This window comes from Enoplosus armatus, chromosome 6 (genome assembly GCF_043641665.1).
Source record: "Enoplosus armatus isolate fEnoArm2 chromosome 6, fEnoArm2.hap1, whole genome shotgun sequence".
Lineage (NCBI taxonomy): Eukaryota > Metazoa > Chordata > Actinopteri > Centrarchiformes > Enoplosidae > Enoplosus > Enoplosus armatus.
The window spans coordinates 21,924,152-21,944,603 of NC_092185.1; the positions used below are offsets into that span (position 1 = coordinate 21,924,152).

The window sequence follows — 20,452 nt, forward strand, 5'->3', positions numbered from 1 at the left end:
ACTGAAAACTTTCCTGATCTTAAGCAGTGTTATGACTAAAGCTCAAGATATCAGTAGTTCAGAGTCTGTGGTTGGTTAGCCCCACCTGTACTTGGTCTTTAAGTGTGTGTAAAACGCTGGTGTTTTCACTTATTTTGCCTGATTAGGCCTCTAAATCTGGACTGTACGGACACGTACAGACTGAGCTGCATTTACATCTCTATCAGTTTCATTCAACGTTATCGTTCTTTTTAGTACGTGGAGTCTGATGACATCCTGAGCAGAGGCCTAATCAGCCAGAATAAAGTGAAACACCTGTGTGGACAAGCAGGGACTTTAAGAACCGAACAAAGGTTACTATCCTTAAATGGAAAACACTGGCATTGTTCTCCACTCATTAACTCAGTGGAAGTAGACGCTGAATCATGTGATATTGATTTCAGGGGATATCACCCAGATCTATGTAACATGGCCACATACATACAAAGACATGCAGAAACACACACATGGAAGTGGTGTACCTGTAAGCCAACCATTATTGGGACAGCAGAGACCTAGAGATCACACAATCTGCCTCAACAATCTCACATACACACAAGCAAAAAACCCCAGAGCCTGATATATTTGAGTGTGTGTGACACAAAGCAAACAAGATGCTACTGGGAACCCTTGGAGCATCTATACACATTTGCACATACACACAAACACACACACACACACACACACAACAACAATTAAGCCTTGATTTTGCTGTTGCTTTTGTTAACCCCTGAGACACCTTAGTGTATCAAATGTGTGTTTTACACGTGTGTTTCAGCAAATACAGCAAATGCAGTTACTGTTAATGAGAACAGTAGAGAAGTGATTTCCCTGGAAGTAGGGTATACTTTGAAGTGGGGTGTACTTTGAGTCTGCATTCCTTACTAAGGTTTTGGAGTAGCTCTCATAAATGCAGTCTCACAGCATGAATATAAACATGGACTATTTGTGTTTATTTGGCAGCCTGGGTCATTTCCACAGATTGGTGTAAGATGTCTGCAGATGGCAGGAATGTCAAACACAAAGGCCAAGGTGCTGTTTTGTTGTCACATTATTTAAAGGTGGAACAAAGCTATAGACATGATACATTTTAGGGACAGAGTTTTAAAAATTGGTCATTAGTTGTTGGCTTAAGTCATTTTATTTATGTGCATGTGTGTGTGCATGTATATGTGTTTTAAGAAATCCTCCTTAGCACCACCCAAGCTGGGAGCATAAAAACATCAGCGTACAAGAGCACCACATTATCCATTCTGGGCAAACATCAATAAACAATCAGATGCAAACAACACACACAAGCACACAAACGGTAACCGCTATACCAAATTGCAACACAAAACTACACAACACTCTCGGCTGCATTGTAATGGGCTGCCACGGTTCATTAGACAGGCACACAACTATACCAGGGTGTCCACCGTGACAACACACACACACACACATATATTTACATGCATACGCAAAATAGATCTTAATATGAGAATCTGCACTGCAGAATTTCCCAATATCAGAGTCTCAAGTCTCCAGGTAAAAAAAACATAAAGGAATTGGAAATTAGATATTTGACCTTGAAGCTGAAAAGAAATATGTCATAAGAATCTTTAAAATAATATTAAAAAAGATATTTTTCTGATCTAAAGTTGAGTGAGCAGCACCATGAGGAGACATGTCATCAGTAAAAAACCTGCCGGTGATAAGACCAAGCAGAGATCAGTACACAAAATTGCATCTTCCGGGACAACAACTTAAAATCCCATGAATAATAAATAAGAAATAACTATGAATAATGGTGGCATAATGCAATGTTGTGCAATTGTTTTATTATACTGCACTGCTCAGGCCACCTCTTGCAAGCACAAAGCCAAACCTATTCAAATATGACTTTTTAACCTGATGAAGGCAGAGTCTGCACTGGCTTACATTAATGGTCGGGTCATCCACAACTGCTTATAGAATGCATGAGGTCCTTCTCCTTCAGGTGATTGAACACCTGTAGCCATCACACAGCCCAGGAATGATGTGCGAGTTCCATCTGTAGTTCCTAATTTTAGCAATGCACTGCAAATATTTACACTTGGGTTTTAAGAGTGAGAGCAATTAATTACATTTTCCAACACAGCACCTGAATCTAGAAAAACAGAGCTACTGTTCTACTAACTGGTAAGCCAAGTTCACACAATGTGCTCATTTGAAGTGTAAGTGGCATCCTCAGGAAACGAAACTTTCAAAAATCTGACTACAAACAAGTGATTGCAGAGCGTCAGCAGTAATGTGAAGTATACTTGATGGGTGATATATTTACACACATTTTGATCATCAAGTCCCCTACAACACAAGTTAATTCTGGGTGGAATAGAGGGTGTGACCTGATTCTATTACGCCTTCTTGACAATGAAAGATTTAAAACCCCTGAAGAAGTTTGTTGTACCAAAATAAAACACTCATAATGGAAAAGCAGGTTAACTATACTGAAGTTGGCAGATAATGCCTGAGCAACGGCTGTTTTGGCATGCTCCAATTTAAGTTTTAGAGGAGAGGAGAGCTGCTAAGTGGAACAGAAAAAGCTACATGAAGTTATGTCTCTGCATCATGATGTTGTTATCATAAACAAATATTTACACAGTTGTTGTTGTCATTAATTATACACATGCACACACACAGGTCTACAAAGCAGTACACCTCTCTCTCTCTCCGCTGTCTCCTTTCTCTGCCTCCATCCCTTCCGCTCCTGTATTTACAACCTTACCCATTTCCCTCCCTCCCTCACTTACTTTTCTATTCTGTCTTTCCTTGTTCATTACCTACATCCTGCCATCTTTCTTCACTATTGTCTCTCTCCTTCCATCTCTTAAGTGTTTCTCCCCTGTCCACTGCTCACTCTCAATGCTTTGTTCTTATACCCATCTTTCTTCATCACCCATTTTCAATTTTGTGTTTTTGTCTCTCTTCCTCCCACTGCATTTCCCCTCCTCTATCCCCTTCTATCTTTGTCTCTCCTTCTCTGTTGTCCCATGAAAGCACTTATAGCCTCGATAAGAAAAACCCTTTGTCTTTTTTCCTCCTAAACAACACATGCATGCACGCACAGTATCAGGGCCATTTATTCCCCAGGCAGCCCAAGGCTCTGGTGTTCCCAGATCCCTTTGACGAACGGGTCACTGTGGCCAATCATGCATTGGCCAGGCGGCCCAGAGAGGCGGGATATGGGTCAGTGTAGCCAATGATATGCTGGTTCTTTTCCCAGAGGGGCAGGCTGATTGACAACTGGTGCTGGACAGAAGTCAAGAGGGTAATTGTCATCCGACTCTCTCTCTCTCTCTATCTGTCTGTCTCTCCTTCTCATCCTAGACACACTTTTTCTTCCTCCCTCCTCCCTTTCTGTCTCCCTCCCTCTCCCCCTTTACTTCCCCCTCTCCAACCCACTTCCTAGCCCCCACCTCCCCCTTTCTCCCTATAGCTCCAAAGGGACTTTCTCATTGGCTGCCCTTCCTGTCCCTCAGGAACGACTTTGTGACGCTACTGGCCGAGGGCTGATGCCAATCTCCGTCCCCAGCCCGCCCCCCGGGAGCCCTCCTAACTTCAATGGCCTGTGTCAAGCACACACACTCACACACACAGACACACAAGCAAGCACTTCTAGCCAGGGGACGGGGACAGAAGCTGATTAACCAAATACTTTTATCAGCAGTAAAACCGCTCTCTCTGCCTGCCTGCATTCTGAACAAAACAGCCTTAAAATACATAAACACACACACACAGACACACATCCAAAGCACTGAGCCACTGGCCAGAAACACCAGGCTAGTCTGGGGTTTGGGACAGTGTGAGTGTATGTATGTGTGTGCATGCTTTTGTTTGTGAGTGTGTGTAGGGACAGAGGTAGCAGAGGGCTTAGATGGATGGCAGAGAGAAAGAACAACAACCACACAAAGCCTGGCGGACAAGCTCCATCGCCCTCTCTATCTTTCTCTTTCCGCTGTCTCTCTTTTCTACTCTTCCCCTCTCTTCCTCGCTCATCATTTTTCTCTTTTCTCTCCCTCTCTCTTCATTCAAAATGTTTCTTCTATCTGATTTTGTTTTCATAGTTTTTGTTATTACCGTCAGTCATCACCACTTTTTCTTCCTGACATTCTTTCCTCTGTACTTCCATCTCAACAATCCTCGTCTATTCGCCCATTTCGCTCCTCACGCCTTCTCTTTTGTTTCTTGCTGTATATGAGGTCATTGTGGTTTTAAAACATGCTGTGCCGTCCAACTGAGTTGCTATGCAACCTCCCCGACATTCCCAAACTTACCCCCAACAACATATGACAACATAAACACACAAGCCCCCTCACTTTCTCTTACACATGCATCAGCAGTTCAACATTCCCAAGGCCTGACAGGTTTTTATTGATGTAAAACTGAAATACATGACGGCCTGAAACAAAGCGAATGAAATCACTTAAACAGGTGTAAAAATTAAAGGCTTTCTTGTTTTATCTTTTTTTAAACTCCAGTGTACTATTCCTACTTGTGTAATGGATATATCAAGTGCACATACACAAACACACGCATGCAACGTGCATGCAGTAATCTGTAGGGCTGCCCCTACAGATTCAAACCACTAGTCAATGAGAAGAGTCTTAGTCGACCAAGTTTTCAATGCTTGGCTAGTCACCGAAAAAAAAAAAACTTAAAATCCATTCGGGTCGTAAGGGCCAGGACTATTTGTTAAAGATTGCAAATGTATATCATCTGTTAGACCTATCCGTAGGCTAAGTATCAGTGAAGGTTTAATTTATCATGTTACTCTATCTTTGGTGCTAGCCAGGGTAAAGGTGACGGAGACAAGGGAGGGATACTGGAGGGGTACTGTGTACAACCTCGCTGGTTGTTCCGACACATTCAGAATCATTACCGCGTTCTCTGCCCTGGAACTTAAACTAATAAGTAATTAAATTAATATCATAAACGTGCAACGACTAGGCTTGAACTAACAACTACTAGTTGACTAACAATATCTTTGGTCGGGGACAGCCCTAGTAACAGATCTGCATAAAAACAGGAAACACATACACAAGTATTTAAAACTAAAGGCTGCTTATTAACACACAAAATATTCACCTCTCTCAACGCACAGAGAGCAGAACACTCATTTTTACACACACACACACACACACACACAGTCAAACAAGTGCAGAGTTGATGTTCAGGGCCAAACAACACAGCTTGAGATTAAAGAGCCTCTCTGATCTGACATTTGTTTTTCTGTCTGTCAGAGAGAGTGTGGCGGGAAGAGGAATCGATAGCAGGAGAGACGCGTAGAGGAGAGAAGACGAAAGGAAGGAGAGAGAGGAGGAAAGGGGGGACAAATGGAAAGATATAAAGAGAGTGGAGTAAGAAGTAAGGAGGGAGGGGAAGTCAGAGGAGGAGAGGAAAGGTGAGGATGAAAGCACCAGTGAGGAGACAGATGAGAGGTTAAGGAGGGCAGTGAGGAGAGAGGGAAAGCATTCCTCTGGAGGATCTTGACTCTGGGGAAGGCTCCAGAAATAACTGAACTAGAAGATCCCCAGCAGCCTCCACTCACCATTACAGACTGGGACACACACACAAGTTCGCCATTAGAGCTGAGTCTAATATGAACGCAGACTCAAATGTTGTCAAGAACAGCTGAGACAAATTATGGGGTATAGCAGTTATAGTGCGTGCATATTCACACACACACACACACATACATACATAGAGTACATGAACAACAAGAGCGGTGAGGGCTAGAGGGTGGGGGGGGGGGGGGGGGGGGGGGCTACATAATTGCCTTCTCTTGTAGTACAGGCTGGGGAGTGCTTTTTGACTGAAGACACCAATTTCACGCTAAGGCATTATTTAGCTTGATACAAACTTGATTAGGCTTTACAGGAGGAGGGGAGGGAAGGGGGGGAGAGACAGTGAGACAGAGAGGAAAAGGGAAATAAACAGCTTTGTGTCATGCCGCATCGCTGGCGGATAGATTAACTTGCTCGTCACGCTCCTTCTGGGAGTAACAAGAAAAATATACACACAGCGCGTGTGTGCTTGGAGCGTGGCAGGTTGTTTGTTTGTTTGTTTGAGTCGACGTATAATCAAGCATCTTATCCTGAACACAAAATGTAGTTCATTGTTCCAAATAACTTTTTTTATTGATTTTTTTTCTATATTTGTTTAATATTTGTTGCAAGGTATATTAAAGCTGAGTTTAAAAGTTGGCTTTGGGTTAACTGTACATCTTATTAAGGTTCAAATCAGGAGTTCCAGCTTTACAATTCAGAAACTAACCATCGTAATAGTCCCCCACCAATATTGTTTAGCAATACATTTTAGTCCAAAGGTAAAAAAAAAAAAATCAATCAACTAAGGCTTGAAATGTAGGCGTTACTCAGTCATAGACAAGGTGGTGGCCAAGCTCACAGTTATCAATATCTAACCTACTGACTACAGGGAAGTCTACAATATCTTCATCCCAAGTGCAAAGTTCTCCATAAGATACAGATCAGTGAAGTGCCACATATATGTACCAAAACAAAAAATGCCACTCATGTGCTTTGGCAAAAACCCATTGGCTCAGCATGCCAGTGTCAATAAACAGGAAACGTATTTACAGATATGATTCTCCTACTGAAATCTATTATCTCAGCTAGTTAGTTATTTAACTACTTTTACAAATGTAGTCATTAGCTTTTTTAGGGTAAGAAAAAGTCCAATTACTAACAGAGAGCAGAGGAGAGGACAGGAGGAGGCTGGGTGTGCTAGTCCCCTGACTGCTCATCAAGTCTTAGTCTAAGGCAGACAGTACCTCTGCATTTTTAAAATTGGCCTGCACTGACCAACACACACACACCTTCACACCAATCTTACCATGCAATCCCTTATTCTCTTTCTGCTCTACCACTTTTCCTCCAACACTGTCTCTCTATTTCATTCTGTCTTGATACGAGCATAAAGCTTTTATTAGGGACCAGACGTACAAGAGAAGGCACCACCTCACCCTCCTCTGCTGTTGTTTCTGTGCAGTACAAGTAAAGTCACTCTGGCTTTTCTGAACCTGCGTGTGCAGTCACAGAGGAGCACATTTGCTCTCCTAACTTGAGCAAGTCTATCCTAAAACTGATTTTTATCTTGAGAATACACAGAGGAAAGGGAACTTTAAGTAAACAAAATAAGTTAACCTTGGACACTAATAAAAAAGCAGAAACAGAACTTCTATGAATGTTGGAATAAAATGTTCACGTCCATCTGATTTCAAGTATTCTACAATGCTGACTAGAGTACTAATATTAGCTTGCTACCTGATGCGTATGCATCACGTGTTGAAAAATCCATATAACTTTATAATTACCTGGGGGTCATTGTGGCTCGTACAGCACAATTTGTCCCAATTTGAAGAAAATATTTGAATATTACCAAGTGTCATCAAAGAGTAGAGTTATAAGACTAGTTCGGTTAAAAAAAATCAATAAATAGAAAATAAATAAACCTGCTGAACAATGCCACTTGAAAAGATAATTTACTTTTAAGTTACAAAAACAGGTCATAATTAAATTGATCATTTAGAAGTAATGGCTATGTCACTGACCATTTCACCATTTCTATTCTTTCTTATTCAGTATGGAGTCTCTCTCACACTGTCGCTCTCTTGCTCTTGCTCACTTTCTCCTGCTCTCTTTCGCTCCATTGTATGTCTCACAGCAGGGCACCCTTGCCTTTTGACTGGGAGGTGAATGGAAAGGAGTTAGAAAAACCAACTGAAGACTCAAGCACTAAAAAGAAGCATTGGTAGGTCTATAGTGGGGCGCACTACAAAGACCCGGCAGAGTGTCCAATAAAAAAGGAACACAACACAAGCAGCTTGTTCTGTTGAAGACTCCACGCTTTGAGGACAATACACATTAGTCTGGGTCCATTGTGTGTGTGTGTGTGTGTGTGTGTGTGTGTGTGTGTGTGTGTGTGTTACCGTGTGCAAGCACAGGGAGCAAAAGGCAAGCAGACATAAATGATTTACTGGATGAATCACAAAAAAGACTGAAGTTTGTTGGTACTCAGACAGAGCTGAATGTGCAACAAAAGCTTTACATAATATAATCGGTAGACATGCAACCACAGTGCTATCAAAATGGGACAGACAGAAAAAAGGTCTTCCTAATTTACTCCTAAAACCATGCATGAGAACTGGACTAAAAAAAATTCAGACAAATTCAGAAAGTATTTTGTCTCAACACCTGACTAGACCAGTGACTTCTGACCTGGCCTAAAGCTCAAACTCAGGAGGTTATGCAGGGTCAGACCAGGGGGCATAAAGTTCTAAGAGTCCTCATACACACACACACAGATTTCTCATTTCCCAAAAGTCACCCTTTCATCAACAGCAGTGTGTGGGTGTGTGTGTGTGTGTGTGTGGGTGTGTGTGTCAGGCAGAGGGAGGGAGGCTAGCCCAATAAATATATTATGCATCAGCCAGGTGTGCAGAGGGGCACTGCTAATTGCCCCCACCACTAATGTTTAATGTACAGAATAGGAAGGAGAAGGAAGGGGGGGGGGGTATTAGAGAGAGTGAGGGGGATAGAAGGCAAAGTAGAGTGGAGGACAGGAGTGAAGAATAAGAAGGAAGGAGGGAAGAGGGGGAGATGGGGCTGAATGGGGGGGAATGAAAGAGGCGAGGGACGACTGTAATTATGTCCAAAATAATAAGATGCTATTCCTGTTCCTATTCCAGTTCCACATAATTTATCATAAATATGGATGGCTACTGGCCACGTCCACATCAAAACATCCAGTGAATTTTTAAAGTAACAATGTATTTTTAATGTATAAATATTTAAAAGAAAATCCTGATTTATTATGTAACTCCAATACCAACAATTAATGCTGTCAAAAGCAAAGATTTGCTTGCCATTGCTGCATATCACTGCATATTCAATCCTTTTGGGGTGTGCGTTCTATGGTAACTTGTGATGAGCATATGTTATCATATTTTACATGAAATTAAATGAATGATAAAAAATATATTAATAACAAAATGAATCTTTAGTTGCTATACTTGTTAGGTATCTTCAACTTTGACTAAGGCAATAGACACCGCAAAACATAAGACCTAACCAAACACACCAAACTATACAGGCAAATAGTCAGTGTTGAACAAAGACACAAGTATAATCTCTGAGTAAGAGACTGTAAGAGATGCTTACACACACGCAGCCTTGGAGGAAACTTAGAAGGGCCCATGTCCTCTGAGACTATCTCATGGTGGGGGTATACAGGCTTGGCAACCTAGGTTTGGATTGACTAAATGTGTGTGTGTGTGTGTGTGCGTGTGTGTGCGTGTATAGTCACACCAGCCACATCTTTCTCTTCTTAAAAGATGAGAGCATCGGCCTGCACAGAAGCTCAGCTACACTGTGCAAGTGTGTTTGTGTGTGTGGGGTGGGTGTGTGTTAAGGTCCAGTGAGTTTGCAGCTGATAAACGAGGCTAGCTAAGCCGCTACAATGGCACAGTCCTGGCCCATGACGCCCTGTTCTCACACACACTCTCACACACACACATGTACGTGCACAACCACACCAGGCTGGCCGCTGATAAGGAGTTGTCGCTGGCATACGTACACCTCACTGTGGGACTTCACCCTTTCTGGACACACAGATGAGTTCATACACACACACACACACACACACACACACACACACACACACACACACAATGAAAACCTAACCAAGCCTACCAGATGATATGACCTTCTCTCATCCATTATTTCAAACAAAACCACATTTTCACTACATTTTCACTACTCAACCAGATGATGGAGTGGTACTCATCAAGTCAAAACCATTAACAATTACAGAACTTATCCCAAATATCCCAAATATACTTGTTTTCCCACAGTGTTCAGCTGATTTCACATAGGCTTCCAAGGATCAAAAAGATCACTTAACTGTCATAAGAAGGCATACAGACAGTCAGATGTCCAACAGGAGAAAAAACACAAACATACAGTTCACTGAGTAACAACGAAAATAAAAAGGTAGTTCAATGTTTCTACTTTTCTGGTCACAGAAAGTTTCCTTTAGGTGTATATACTGTGGTGAAATACCTGAGGTTCTTGTCCAAGACTTCCAGCCAAAGACAAAGAGCATAAACTTTGACTGCATCTGTTCAATAGGCCTTTTTCACAGCAGACATATTGACTTGTCACAGTAAGAAAAGGAGAGGTGTAACCAAAAACATTAGTGACGGTTCCATACTGTTCACATGGCCAGTGTGCAAACGTGCACAACACCAGGACCCTCTAACCGAAGCCGCTAAATGAAATTCAGCCATCACCAATTTTATTTACACCTGTGCTTGTCCTACTGTGACATGTCAAATGGCTACCATGACAGTGACCTACTCCACTGACTTTTGCTCTACTCTGAGCCTTCAATTGGGTAGTAATTTGGTTCTAATTGAGTGCAGATCAACATGAGTTCAATTACATTCAATGCATGGTACTGCTGGGCTCCACCAATCACCAATTACATTAGCTTGTTTTATCCCATTAAAAAAAAACAACTACCAAAAACTGAAATCCACACCCTGCTGAGGAGTCAATGGAATTCCTAACAAAGCTCTCAGAAAGCCATTTAATGGTTCAGAAAGCTTTAATGCAAAGCCAATACAAGCTTTTACACAGGAGTTACTCAGTGTGGCTGTAGGCGCTGCACACTATTTGTAGCTGCACAAACAAAAAAACGAGATTTGCCATCCAATTTTTAGTATCAATAAAACAAAAAAGGCATTTATGGTGCCTTCTGACCCTTAAACACTCAAATGTACCTGCAAATAAACATTCTGTTGTCTTCAAGTAATCCAAGCCACATGTGTAGGGTCTCTGAGTTTTATAAGAGCCAGTCGCCCTATGAAAGTCTCAGTGCTCTGCCAAAGGGTGACATTAAACTAGTCTAATGGTAAAGCCAGATGGGGGGAGAGAGGTAGAGAGAGAAAGAAAAATAGACAGGAGAGTGAGAAAGGGGAAGAGAAATAAGAGATTAACTGTACTGTACTAAACACACTGTACAGTCTCTCATTGATGCTGTCAAGTCTTTGGGATGACACCAGGTCCCACAGCGCTTATATGAACAAAAATAACAAGTGCACTTGGACAAGCTGTCATTGACCTCGCACACATAACCTGTTTGCACTGGTAAATTTTTTACATGTATTTTGCCTTTCTATGTGTATCATAATTATATTCCGTAGCCACCAAATTGGCTTGCAACTTGATGACATTTCCCGCCACAATTAATTTTTACCCACATTTGGCGGGTTGGCGGTTGTTAATTTCAAGTCTTGAGCAGTTAATTGACAATAACTTTAACTCCAGGCAATGAATAATTACTATCCCAGAGTTTCTTATTACATTTAAATCACATACTTAGATGAATTTTCATGCAGCCCTAACCAGTGTTAGAAAGTAAGATGGTGTAGACTACTGCTGAAATTAATTATTTGATTAGTCAATCAACAGAAACTGCAACTCTTTTGAACAGCAAAACCAAATATTTGCTGGTTACAGCTTCACCAGCGTGAGGATTTGCTGCTTTTCCTCATCTTGCATTATAGTAAATTGAATATATTTGGGTTTTATACTGTTGGTCAGACAACACAATTTGAAGACGTTACCTTGGGCTCTGGAAAACTGTGATGGACAATTTAATTTCATTTAAGTTTTATAGACCAAACAATGACTCGATTATAAAAGAAAACAATCAGCAGATTGACCGAAAACAATCTTTAGTTGAAGCTCTAATGTAGAGTAGCTTCATTTCCCAGAGTGCCAACAGCTTGGCCACGACAACACACTGCATGCAAACAAAAAGTGGGACGGGCTATCATTTGAAATGTTTTCGTTTGAAACATAATTTTCCTGAAAAACATTCTTTGTCGTTCACAACGTTGTTCATTGAAAAAATAAGCCAAATTGACCACATGCATCAGTGATTAATCTTGTGTTAACATGAAACAAGAACAATAAATAAGAAATACAATACAGTGTAATATTAACTAAATCATTATTTAAATCAGAAAACATCTCAACATATAGGTAAATAAATATGTGGTGACAATTTTTGGTACTTGACAGTTTTCCATGATCAGTGCCATGGACACAATTTGGTCAGGACTCAAGCAGTATCAAGGCTGAACACTGAGCCCAACACTGAGCCCTGTGACTGGTTGGTCAGAGGCAAAGACCAGTGCAAGCAGCAGCTACAGTATCTATAGCACGTCAGTCTGCAGAATACAGGCAAAAGGTTCTTAATAATTCAACTGAAAGTCTGTTCACAGAGGAAGAACCGTACACAAACTGTAGAAAGGTGGTGGAACCAAAGAAATTGTGAAGACGTGAGAGAGGGAGATTCAAAAAGAGATGGAGAAAGGAGGAGATTGAGTGGAAATGATGCCATTAGCCTGGAAGAGCTCGGCTCAACACTCACCGACAGCAAACCAAACCTCCCCCTCTCTCCCACTTGGTCAAAGGGCTCACTTGGCTCCACTGACTATAAACAACACTCTAAACAAACCAAATAAATGCTAAAAAGTAAGTGCTCCCCCTTTTCCCCCCTCTCTAATCTTCCCTACTCTCCTCCATCTCCCTGTCATATGCGCTCAACTCCCATTTAATGTCCTGCAAATGAAGCGGATTTATTAATGTGTAATTAAGTAATAATCATCACTACATAATACATGAGAGACTCAAGGGGCTAAGAGCTGAGAGAGAGAGAGAGGGAGAGATAGGATAGCGAGGCTGCCAGAGCAGACAGAGAAGGAGATTTTTGCTGCCTCGCCTCGCTAAAGACACACATTAAAAACGGATTAATCCACTGAAATAATATTTTGATAAGAGAGAAGCCGCGCTCTCTCATTTCCTCCTCCCGCTCCCCCCTCTTTTTCTCTCACCCCGTCACCTAGTTTCATGGCCCATCATCGCACTATTAGTCCGTGTTCAATTAACAGACTGCAATTAGTCAAGTCCCCCCACTGTTAACAAGACCTAATCACTGTAAAGGCTAGACTGGTCAAGTAAATCCATCAGAGGAACTTAGTGGCAGTGGTGAAACTCGGAGAAGCAGGAATATGAAGACTAATGCTGCTGTTTGTTATGGCTGCTTTGATCATACTTTACCATGGACCTGCTGTTTGATGAGATAGGTATGTCAAAGAACACAACTTAATAATAATACTGTGAATTTTATAATATTGTAAATAAATTAATAATGCTACAATCCTGCAATGCATCGAAGTATTTTTATATTTTAGTTTTCTAAAATTCATGTGTTAATATAATTTTTACCTATCAGTTGTTCACACTTCTTTTGTGTTGTCCATGCCATAAATGTCACACTCGGTCGTTATTGGTAACAATACATTGGGAGTTATTTGGGTTTAAAGTCAGGTGAAAGCAGTAAATAATAAATATGTCACCCTGTCCATGATTTCCCTTTTCGGGAGAACTGTGACTAAGTAAAGTCACAATAAAAGATCACAATTTCAACCATCAGCTACGAATTTCATGTCCAGAAAAAAAAAACAATCCTTTCCAGACCAGGGCCACTCTAAGTCGGTACAAATCTAAAGCAGGAGATGGATGAGGTGGGACTTTGTGCTTTTTTGTAACTGTTTTGGCATGCCTGGCTGGCCGGTAAGTTCGTAAGCCAGCCAGCCAGTCAGAGTTGGGTGAGCAGGTGAAAGACAGAAGAACATGAAAACACATATAATCCCCCGGCGCTGCTCACCTCGTCCTGGCCTCCATTGCTCCCTCCCCTCTGCCCACTCACCTGCTGTGTGCCAGTGCGCTTCCCCCAAACACCTCTCCTCTCTCTCTCCCCTTTACCCTTCAACCCCTCTTTCTCCTCCATCTCTATCTCTCCCTCCTCCATCCCTCTCTCCATCTTCCCCCCAATGCCAGGTCTTGCCAAGCTGTCAGTGGGGCAAGGTGTGGAGGGGAGATAGCAACACGCATGTACACACACAGATGCATGAGTACACATACACAAAACACATGGCGCTTATGCAAGCTAGACTACAAGGGCTGTGTTACCTTTGCTGCACACACACACACACGCACAGAGTGGTGGTCGTCCGCCTCAGCTTTGCTTCGCTCTGCTTCGCTTGGCTGCCTGACTAAAGCTAAGCTCTGGTTATCCAGGCTGCTGAGACCAGGCTGTCTTAGTGACACACACACACACACCCAGAGAGAGAGAGAGAGAGAGCGAGAGACGCAAGGCTTGCATGATGCATGCAAACACGAATACAAGAATGCAAGCGTAAGCACATACATACACACACACACTAACAGAGCAGCAGTGGACAGATTCACTGGTCCACAGCAGCTGATTTGTTCACTGACAATCTGCACTGAGCATCAACAACACTACAGCAGGGGGCAATAACAGCCACTTTCAACCACATCTTACACATACTGATTAAGAGGAAACCAACTACATATTCATACAATACCACCCCAAACAAATGCTGAAACAATAACTTGATTGACAGCTGATTTACAGAAAAATCATCTATGAACAACCCATCAAACATTCACTGGTTACAGCTTTAATAATAATTTGCTTGTTTTTCACAATTTAAAATCATTATAAATTATCATTCTATACTGTTGGTCAAAGAAAGAGTTTAGGTTCTGATAACCATTTATCGTTTGACATTTATATGGGCAAAAGATTAATCAATGATACATTCTCATTACGCATTTAGTGTCAAGAGCCATGGCCTCCAATCACTGCAGCAATGTATTTCTTTTTTCTTCACACAAACAGAAATGAGATATACAGCCTGAAAGACGTACCAATGCACCCAGAAATAGGGAAAATTGAATGCCAGTTCTTTATAATGTCCAGATGTCCAAATAAGGTGTATACATCCCAGTCCTTTCTCCTAAATACTTTACAAATTAAAACATAAGTGAGGTGAACGCCAAAACGAACTATCATTTGGGAGACTCTCTCTTAGTGCCCCTTAAACTTCCACTTTATAAGATACAATATCCATGTAAGGCATCAAGTATCAACAACTAACAGCGTGTATTCTTTTCACACTGAGTCAATCTTTATTAAAGATATAATGATGGGCTGTATATATCAACTGAAAACTGAAAGCAGCTTTACAGCTGATTCCTGAGGAGGCTGTGGAATCTGTAGGCTACCGCATCCCTCACAGTCACATCCTCTTCCCTGCGACATCCCTGTTAGTGTGTACTGTGGACTGAACTGAAAAACAACTTAAACTTGTCCGTTTTCCCTGCACATATAGCCAACGGTAATAGATATAAAAACCACAAACACATCCCAAAGCAAACACAACATCAGACGCTTCCTGTGCTTCATGTGTGGCATGTAAGTAGCCTCTCCTACTATTGACAAAATGAATCCCACCCAACGTCAGATGAAACAGGCTTAACTTCAGAACCTGTCGGAGAGGCTGAAATCCCCTCACGTTGCTAATCAAACTAAACACCCAGTTAGAACCGCTGTCAGAAATCTGCTTGCTTCCCAGATACTCACAGAAAGGGAAAGCCTATATGGTGAAGGAAATGGGGGAGGGGGTGGCAACCACATGGTCAGCCCGTCCCGTTGCCCATCTGGGTCCCATAAAGGAAACATGGAGGCCAAGGCCACCACATGCCCTCATGCATGATGCCCACTCACCCATGCACTGCAGTGGATACTATTTTATGGTAATTTGGGAAACTGAGGCTTCCTTTAGTAAAAAATAACACTGCTTTGTTTTAACCACATAAATGTGGACTTTTCTTGAACTTTAGGAAATGAATCTATAAATTCCAGAGTTGGTCTTAATGTGTACCTAACCTTGCAGGGCATCTTTTTAAAGTAGGGAGCGAGGTCTGAAAACCAGAGCTGAAATACATTCATGTCCAGCAATGCACTGCACCTCCCTTAAATGTGTGGGGAATTTCAACATTTAGAGAGAAAATTTTGATTTGATTGACAAATCCAATGTCGATCATTGTTTTGGTGTGAAAAGAAACATGAGTGACTATAAAAGACATAATGTCACTTGATTCGGGGTCAAACAGTCAGATTTACTACAACAAAGCAGCACTGGGATGCAATGCATCACAACGTGGGAATGATCCAGATTACATGGGCCCATTTACCAAGTGAATTACAACAAGTTGATCCAAAAGCACAACCCACGCTGTCAAAAAAAAAAACGAGACACCAGTGCATCATCTTTCAAGTCTTTCTGACAGTGTGGCAGCTAATTGAGAACAATTAGCCTAGTGGACCAGCGGACAGAGAAATTAAACTGGAGCTCTTCGATCAATTAGTAGACAGTAAAATTAAACTATACGCTTTCTTACACATTCCTATCATCTTTAACAGCGTCGTGCCCAATTGCAAACAATTGCGTAGTGAACCAACCGAAAAAGTGAGCTATCACACTAATTGTTAAGGTAAGAGATTTATCTCTGTTGTTAAACTACACACAGAGTGCTTGCGACCCTTTGGGCGAAAAGGATATTAAATTAGCCAACAGGCTACCAGAGTTGAGCATAAAATCTTAGTCATTGTTTTGGTCGCGTTGGTTTCTTTAGCCACTCCGGAGTGAAGTGTCCGTTCACATGAGGCAGGCTGCAAAATAAACAGTTTCTTACCTTTAACGGAGCGCGGTTTGGCCTGTTTTCGTCTAGACATCTCTGGTCTCGAGCTGTTTTTTTTTTTTTTTTTATTATTATTATTATTGTACTCTAATTGTTTTTGTTCCGTTTCGTGTTTTCAGCTAACCATACAGGCAGACACAGTCGGGTTATCTTTCCTCCTCCTCCTCCTCCACTTCGCTGCTGCTTCTTCGCCTGTTGCAATGCGGCAGCTTCAGTCTCTGAGTGGGAAACGGCCGTTAGTCCAACGACAACAAACCAAACACACCGGGAGAGAAGCGGCTTGGAGGCGACTCTCGGCTCCTCTGACGCGTTTTCTTCCTTAACGGTCGGTAGGGCTCGCGCAACCTGTAGAATAAACGGGAACAACTTCCCGTTGGTAGCCTATTCTCTTCTTCTTCGTTACAGCGTGCCGCGACGCCGACAGCCTCGCTTTTTTTGTGTGTGTGTTTCTTCTCTTTTCCCCCAGCACGCGTTTTGCTTTCTCCGGTGCAGCCGGGTCGCTCGTGCCGCTACGACTTCTTCCAGTACAAGCGGACCGGGGCGCGAGCTGCCAGCCACGCGCGCGGCAAAACACCTGAGCAGGTCCCGCGCGTTATCGAGGAAAAGTGACAGCGGCACCGTCCGAGTGCGAGGTGGCGGTGCCACAGAGGTGCGTGACGGTCCAGGTGATGAGAAGCGACGGAGAATGTTCTGGGAAATTGCTTTCAAAATGAAACGTGGCTTCTTCCCCCCCTCCGCGCTCCTCGCGTCTTCGTCGGGGCTTATTTAGTTTATCGAAACTATTTCAGTCTGTTTTGTTTTTCTTTTCCCTCCAGGAAAGCAGCACCGACCCGAACCGACCAGCCTCCCGTGTTCCGTTCCGCTATTCTACACAAGGCAGTGGTGGTGGTGGTGGTGGTGGTCTGGTGGCATGGACATTGCGCTCTTCCCCTGCATCTCCACCCCGAGGGGAATACTGCTTTTACTACCCACGCTTTCTTTTTGTTAATATTTCCCAATGCCCTACCGGCGGTATTAATAGCAGCCTAATAATTTCTACCAGTCTAACCCTTCGCTAGCCTCTGTCTCCCTGCTTTTTCTTTGTCCTGACTCTGGCTACCAGTCTCCCTCCTCCTCCTCTGCCTGCCTCTGCTGGCGGGGCTGCGGCGCAGACACACATAATAAAGCCAAGGCAGGCAGTGCTTGGCTGGAAATGTAGCCGCGTCCCAGCAGGGGGATGTGAGAGAAGGGTCCCGGCGGGGGAGCGCTCTGATCCCGCAGGGAGCAGCTCGGCACAGCCCGGGTTGGCTGAGGCAGAGAGGCAGGAGAGAGGCAGGCTGGGCTGACGGAGAGAGAGGAGGCAGAGAGGAGAGTTAGGCAACAGCGCCTAGCTGTGGCCGACCGGCACAACTACACCCGGGACTCTGAGACTACAGAGGGATGAGACAGAGGGAAAATGTGGACTTGGATTTAAGTGGGATGTGGAAGAGGCTCTGAAGTTAAAAAAAAAAAAAGGTGCAGTGAGTAAGTTTGACAAACAAAATGATGGATGTTGAACAGCACACGTGATCGAATGATTATGTCACCTGGTGCTCAGGTGTGGAGGACCAGAGTCACAACATGTGACAGTAGCAATGACAGTGTTTTGTGTCTCTGCGTTGAAAATTTCTGTTGGGTCTCTGCATTTTATAGCATGTCATAGCCAATTATAAGCCACTGCAAGCTGTGACAGAAAGTATGTCTTTTGTATTTATGCATATAGAAAACCAGAACCGCCCATGTTTGTTGGTTAGCACTAAGGAATTGTCACAGTGCACCTACAGTTACAGCAGAGTTAAAGGCGCTGTTTTGATTTGAACTCTTCATTTTGCTTCGCTCTTAACAGTATTTTCACCCTTGAAATTTGTGCAGCTGTTGGATGGAAACATGGCTACAGTACAGTCAAGCCCAAGTCATTGTAACCTAATTCCTTGTTACTAAGTTACTAATACTAGATGCCCTGTAATGCCTGGGGGGTTTTGTTGGGTTGAGCAAGTTGTGACACACACCTTCACCTAAATGAATCAAAATTTGACAGTGTGGAGGGTTAGGGTCAGCTAGGATCACCATAAAAGCGTCAACCGAAATGTATTTGAAGGGTCACTTGTAATTTATATTTATTTATGAGTAATGTTTCAGATGTAAGCAGGCATTAATCTTCTTGACAACACAAATGTAGCAAGGTGGGTGTCAATGCTTTGGTCAAAAATAGTTTATAATTCAATATATGAAGCCCCTCAATGTTACAGACATTCTTTACTTTTTATTGTTGGTATCTATCCTCTGTACAGCACCTAAAAATATTTTTTCTTTTTCAAAGTGTTTGGTAACATAATGCTAGACAGAGACTGTATTGTGTGTAAACATATAGGCCAGTTCTTCTTTTTCCACCACAATCCTAGACACAAGTTTGAATTTTGCAGAGTAACACATTTTTCTATCTAGTATTTTAGTCCAGGAGTTCAGGAAACAATTTAAGGCAATAATGAGCTTGTAGGAAACAAAGACGAGGATTCACCCTGCAGTGGTCCTTCCCCTCCATAACATTTCTGCACAGAATTTGTGCACAGTTTTGGAATGTCAGACATTTTTCAACTTGAAATGCTCCCCGTTTCTTCGGCGTCTGTCATTTCACTCGTTTGTGGTGGATTAATTTCTTTAGGACAGTGTCTGACAGGATTAGTTTAAGCCTATTCATTTAGGCTGAGCAGAACCTATCCGTGCGAAATGAACATTTTCCGCACTTTAGATCAAGACCACATGAAACGTCTGTTTCTATCCAGTCATGGGCATACAAGAACATAGACCTTTGTGTTGCAGTGATGTACCACCAAATGTTTAAAATCTGCTGAGCCATTTCCTTAAAGAAAAAACCTCTGTGTCCTCCATTGCCCTTTTCCATGGTGCTTTGGATATGCCCCTCCAAGAAGAAACCTTTTTTCTGAGAACTGTGTCACAGTGAAAATAAACCGTTTGACTTACTGTATAAACATAATTCAATTAGCCACACCAGTGTGTGCGCGAGTGTGTACATGCATGTGTGTGTCTGTGTTTGTGTGTCTTCTTCAAAGCTCCTTTATTTCCAGTAAAGAAAAGAGGGACACGTCTGAGGACAATATAAAGCAGACAAAGAGGGGAAAAATGAAAATCACTGGGTGCTTTGTTCTTCACTCCCTGCTCCAACTGAGCGCTCTCTGACCGCAGCTGAGCTTTTCCATGTTGCCCCCCCCCCCCCACCACCCCGTCTCTCTCTGTCTCTCTGACTTTCCCTCTCCTCTCTCTCTCTCTCTGGTTGTCATGGATAACTGGGTAACGTGGAGCTCCCTGTGCTGACCAGCAGGACCACTGCCCTCCGCAGATTGAGCCTCCCTGCCCCCCACCCCACCCCGTCCTCCCATGGAGAGACAGAGCAGCCTTTAAGATGGACCCCCTGCCGGGTTTGGCAAGGTGGGGGGGCTCTTGTCTCTGTGCCCCCCCACCCCCTTGTCCACCCCCCCCCACCCCCCCTTCTGTCTCCCTTTGCCTCACCCTCCAACCTTCACCTCTCCCTCCTCCCTCCCTATGAAATGAGTGCACGCTAGGAGACCCGTGTGTGCATTTCTGTGTGTGTGTGTGTGCGCACGTGCATAGCTCCCCCAGTGTGACTGCCGCTGGCATGGAGGGGCAAAAGCGCTCGCTCAGTGGTTGGTCCCCCCTCCTCGTTTCTGCCGGTAAATACAAAGAGTGGGAAA

The 20,452-nt window shown here is 43.0% G+C and overlaps 1 protein-coding gene across 1 annotated transcript in view; it reads right to left on the reverse strand.

Moving 5' to 3' along the window:
- The window catches only part of znf423 (zinc finger protein 423), a 139,495-nt gene extending 122,758 nt beyond the window's left edge, over positions 1–16,737 (reverse strand). The window contains exon 1 of the mRNA XM_070907304.1: positions 16,698–16,737. Coding sequence (XP_070763405.1) covers positions 16,698–16,737 — 40 coding nt within the window. The remainder of the gene's footprint in view (positions 1–16,697) is intronic.
- Between the last annotated feature and the right edge of the window lie 3,715 nt (positions 16,738–20,452).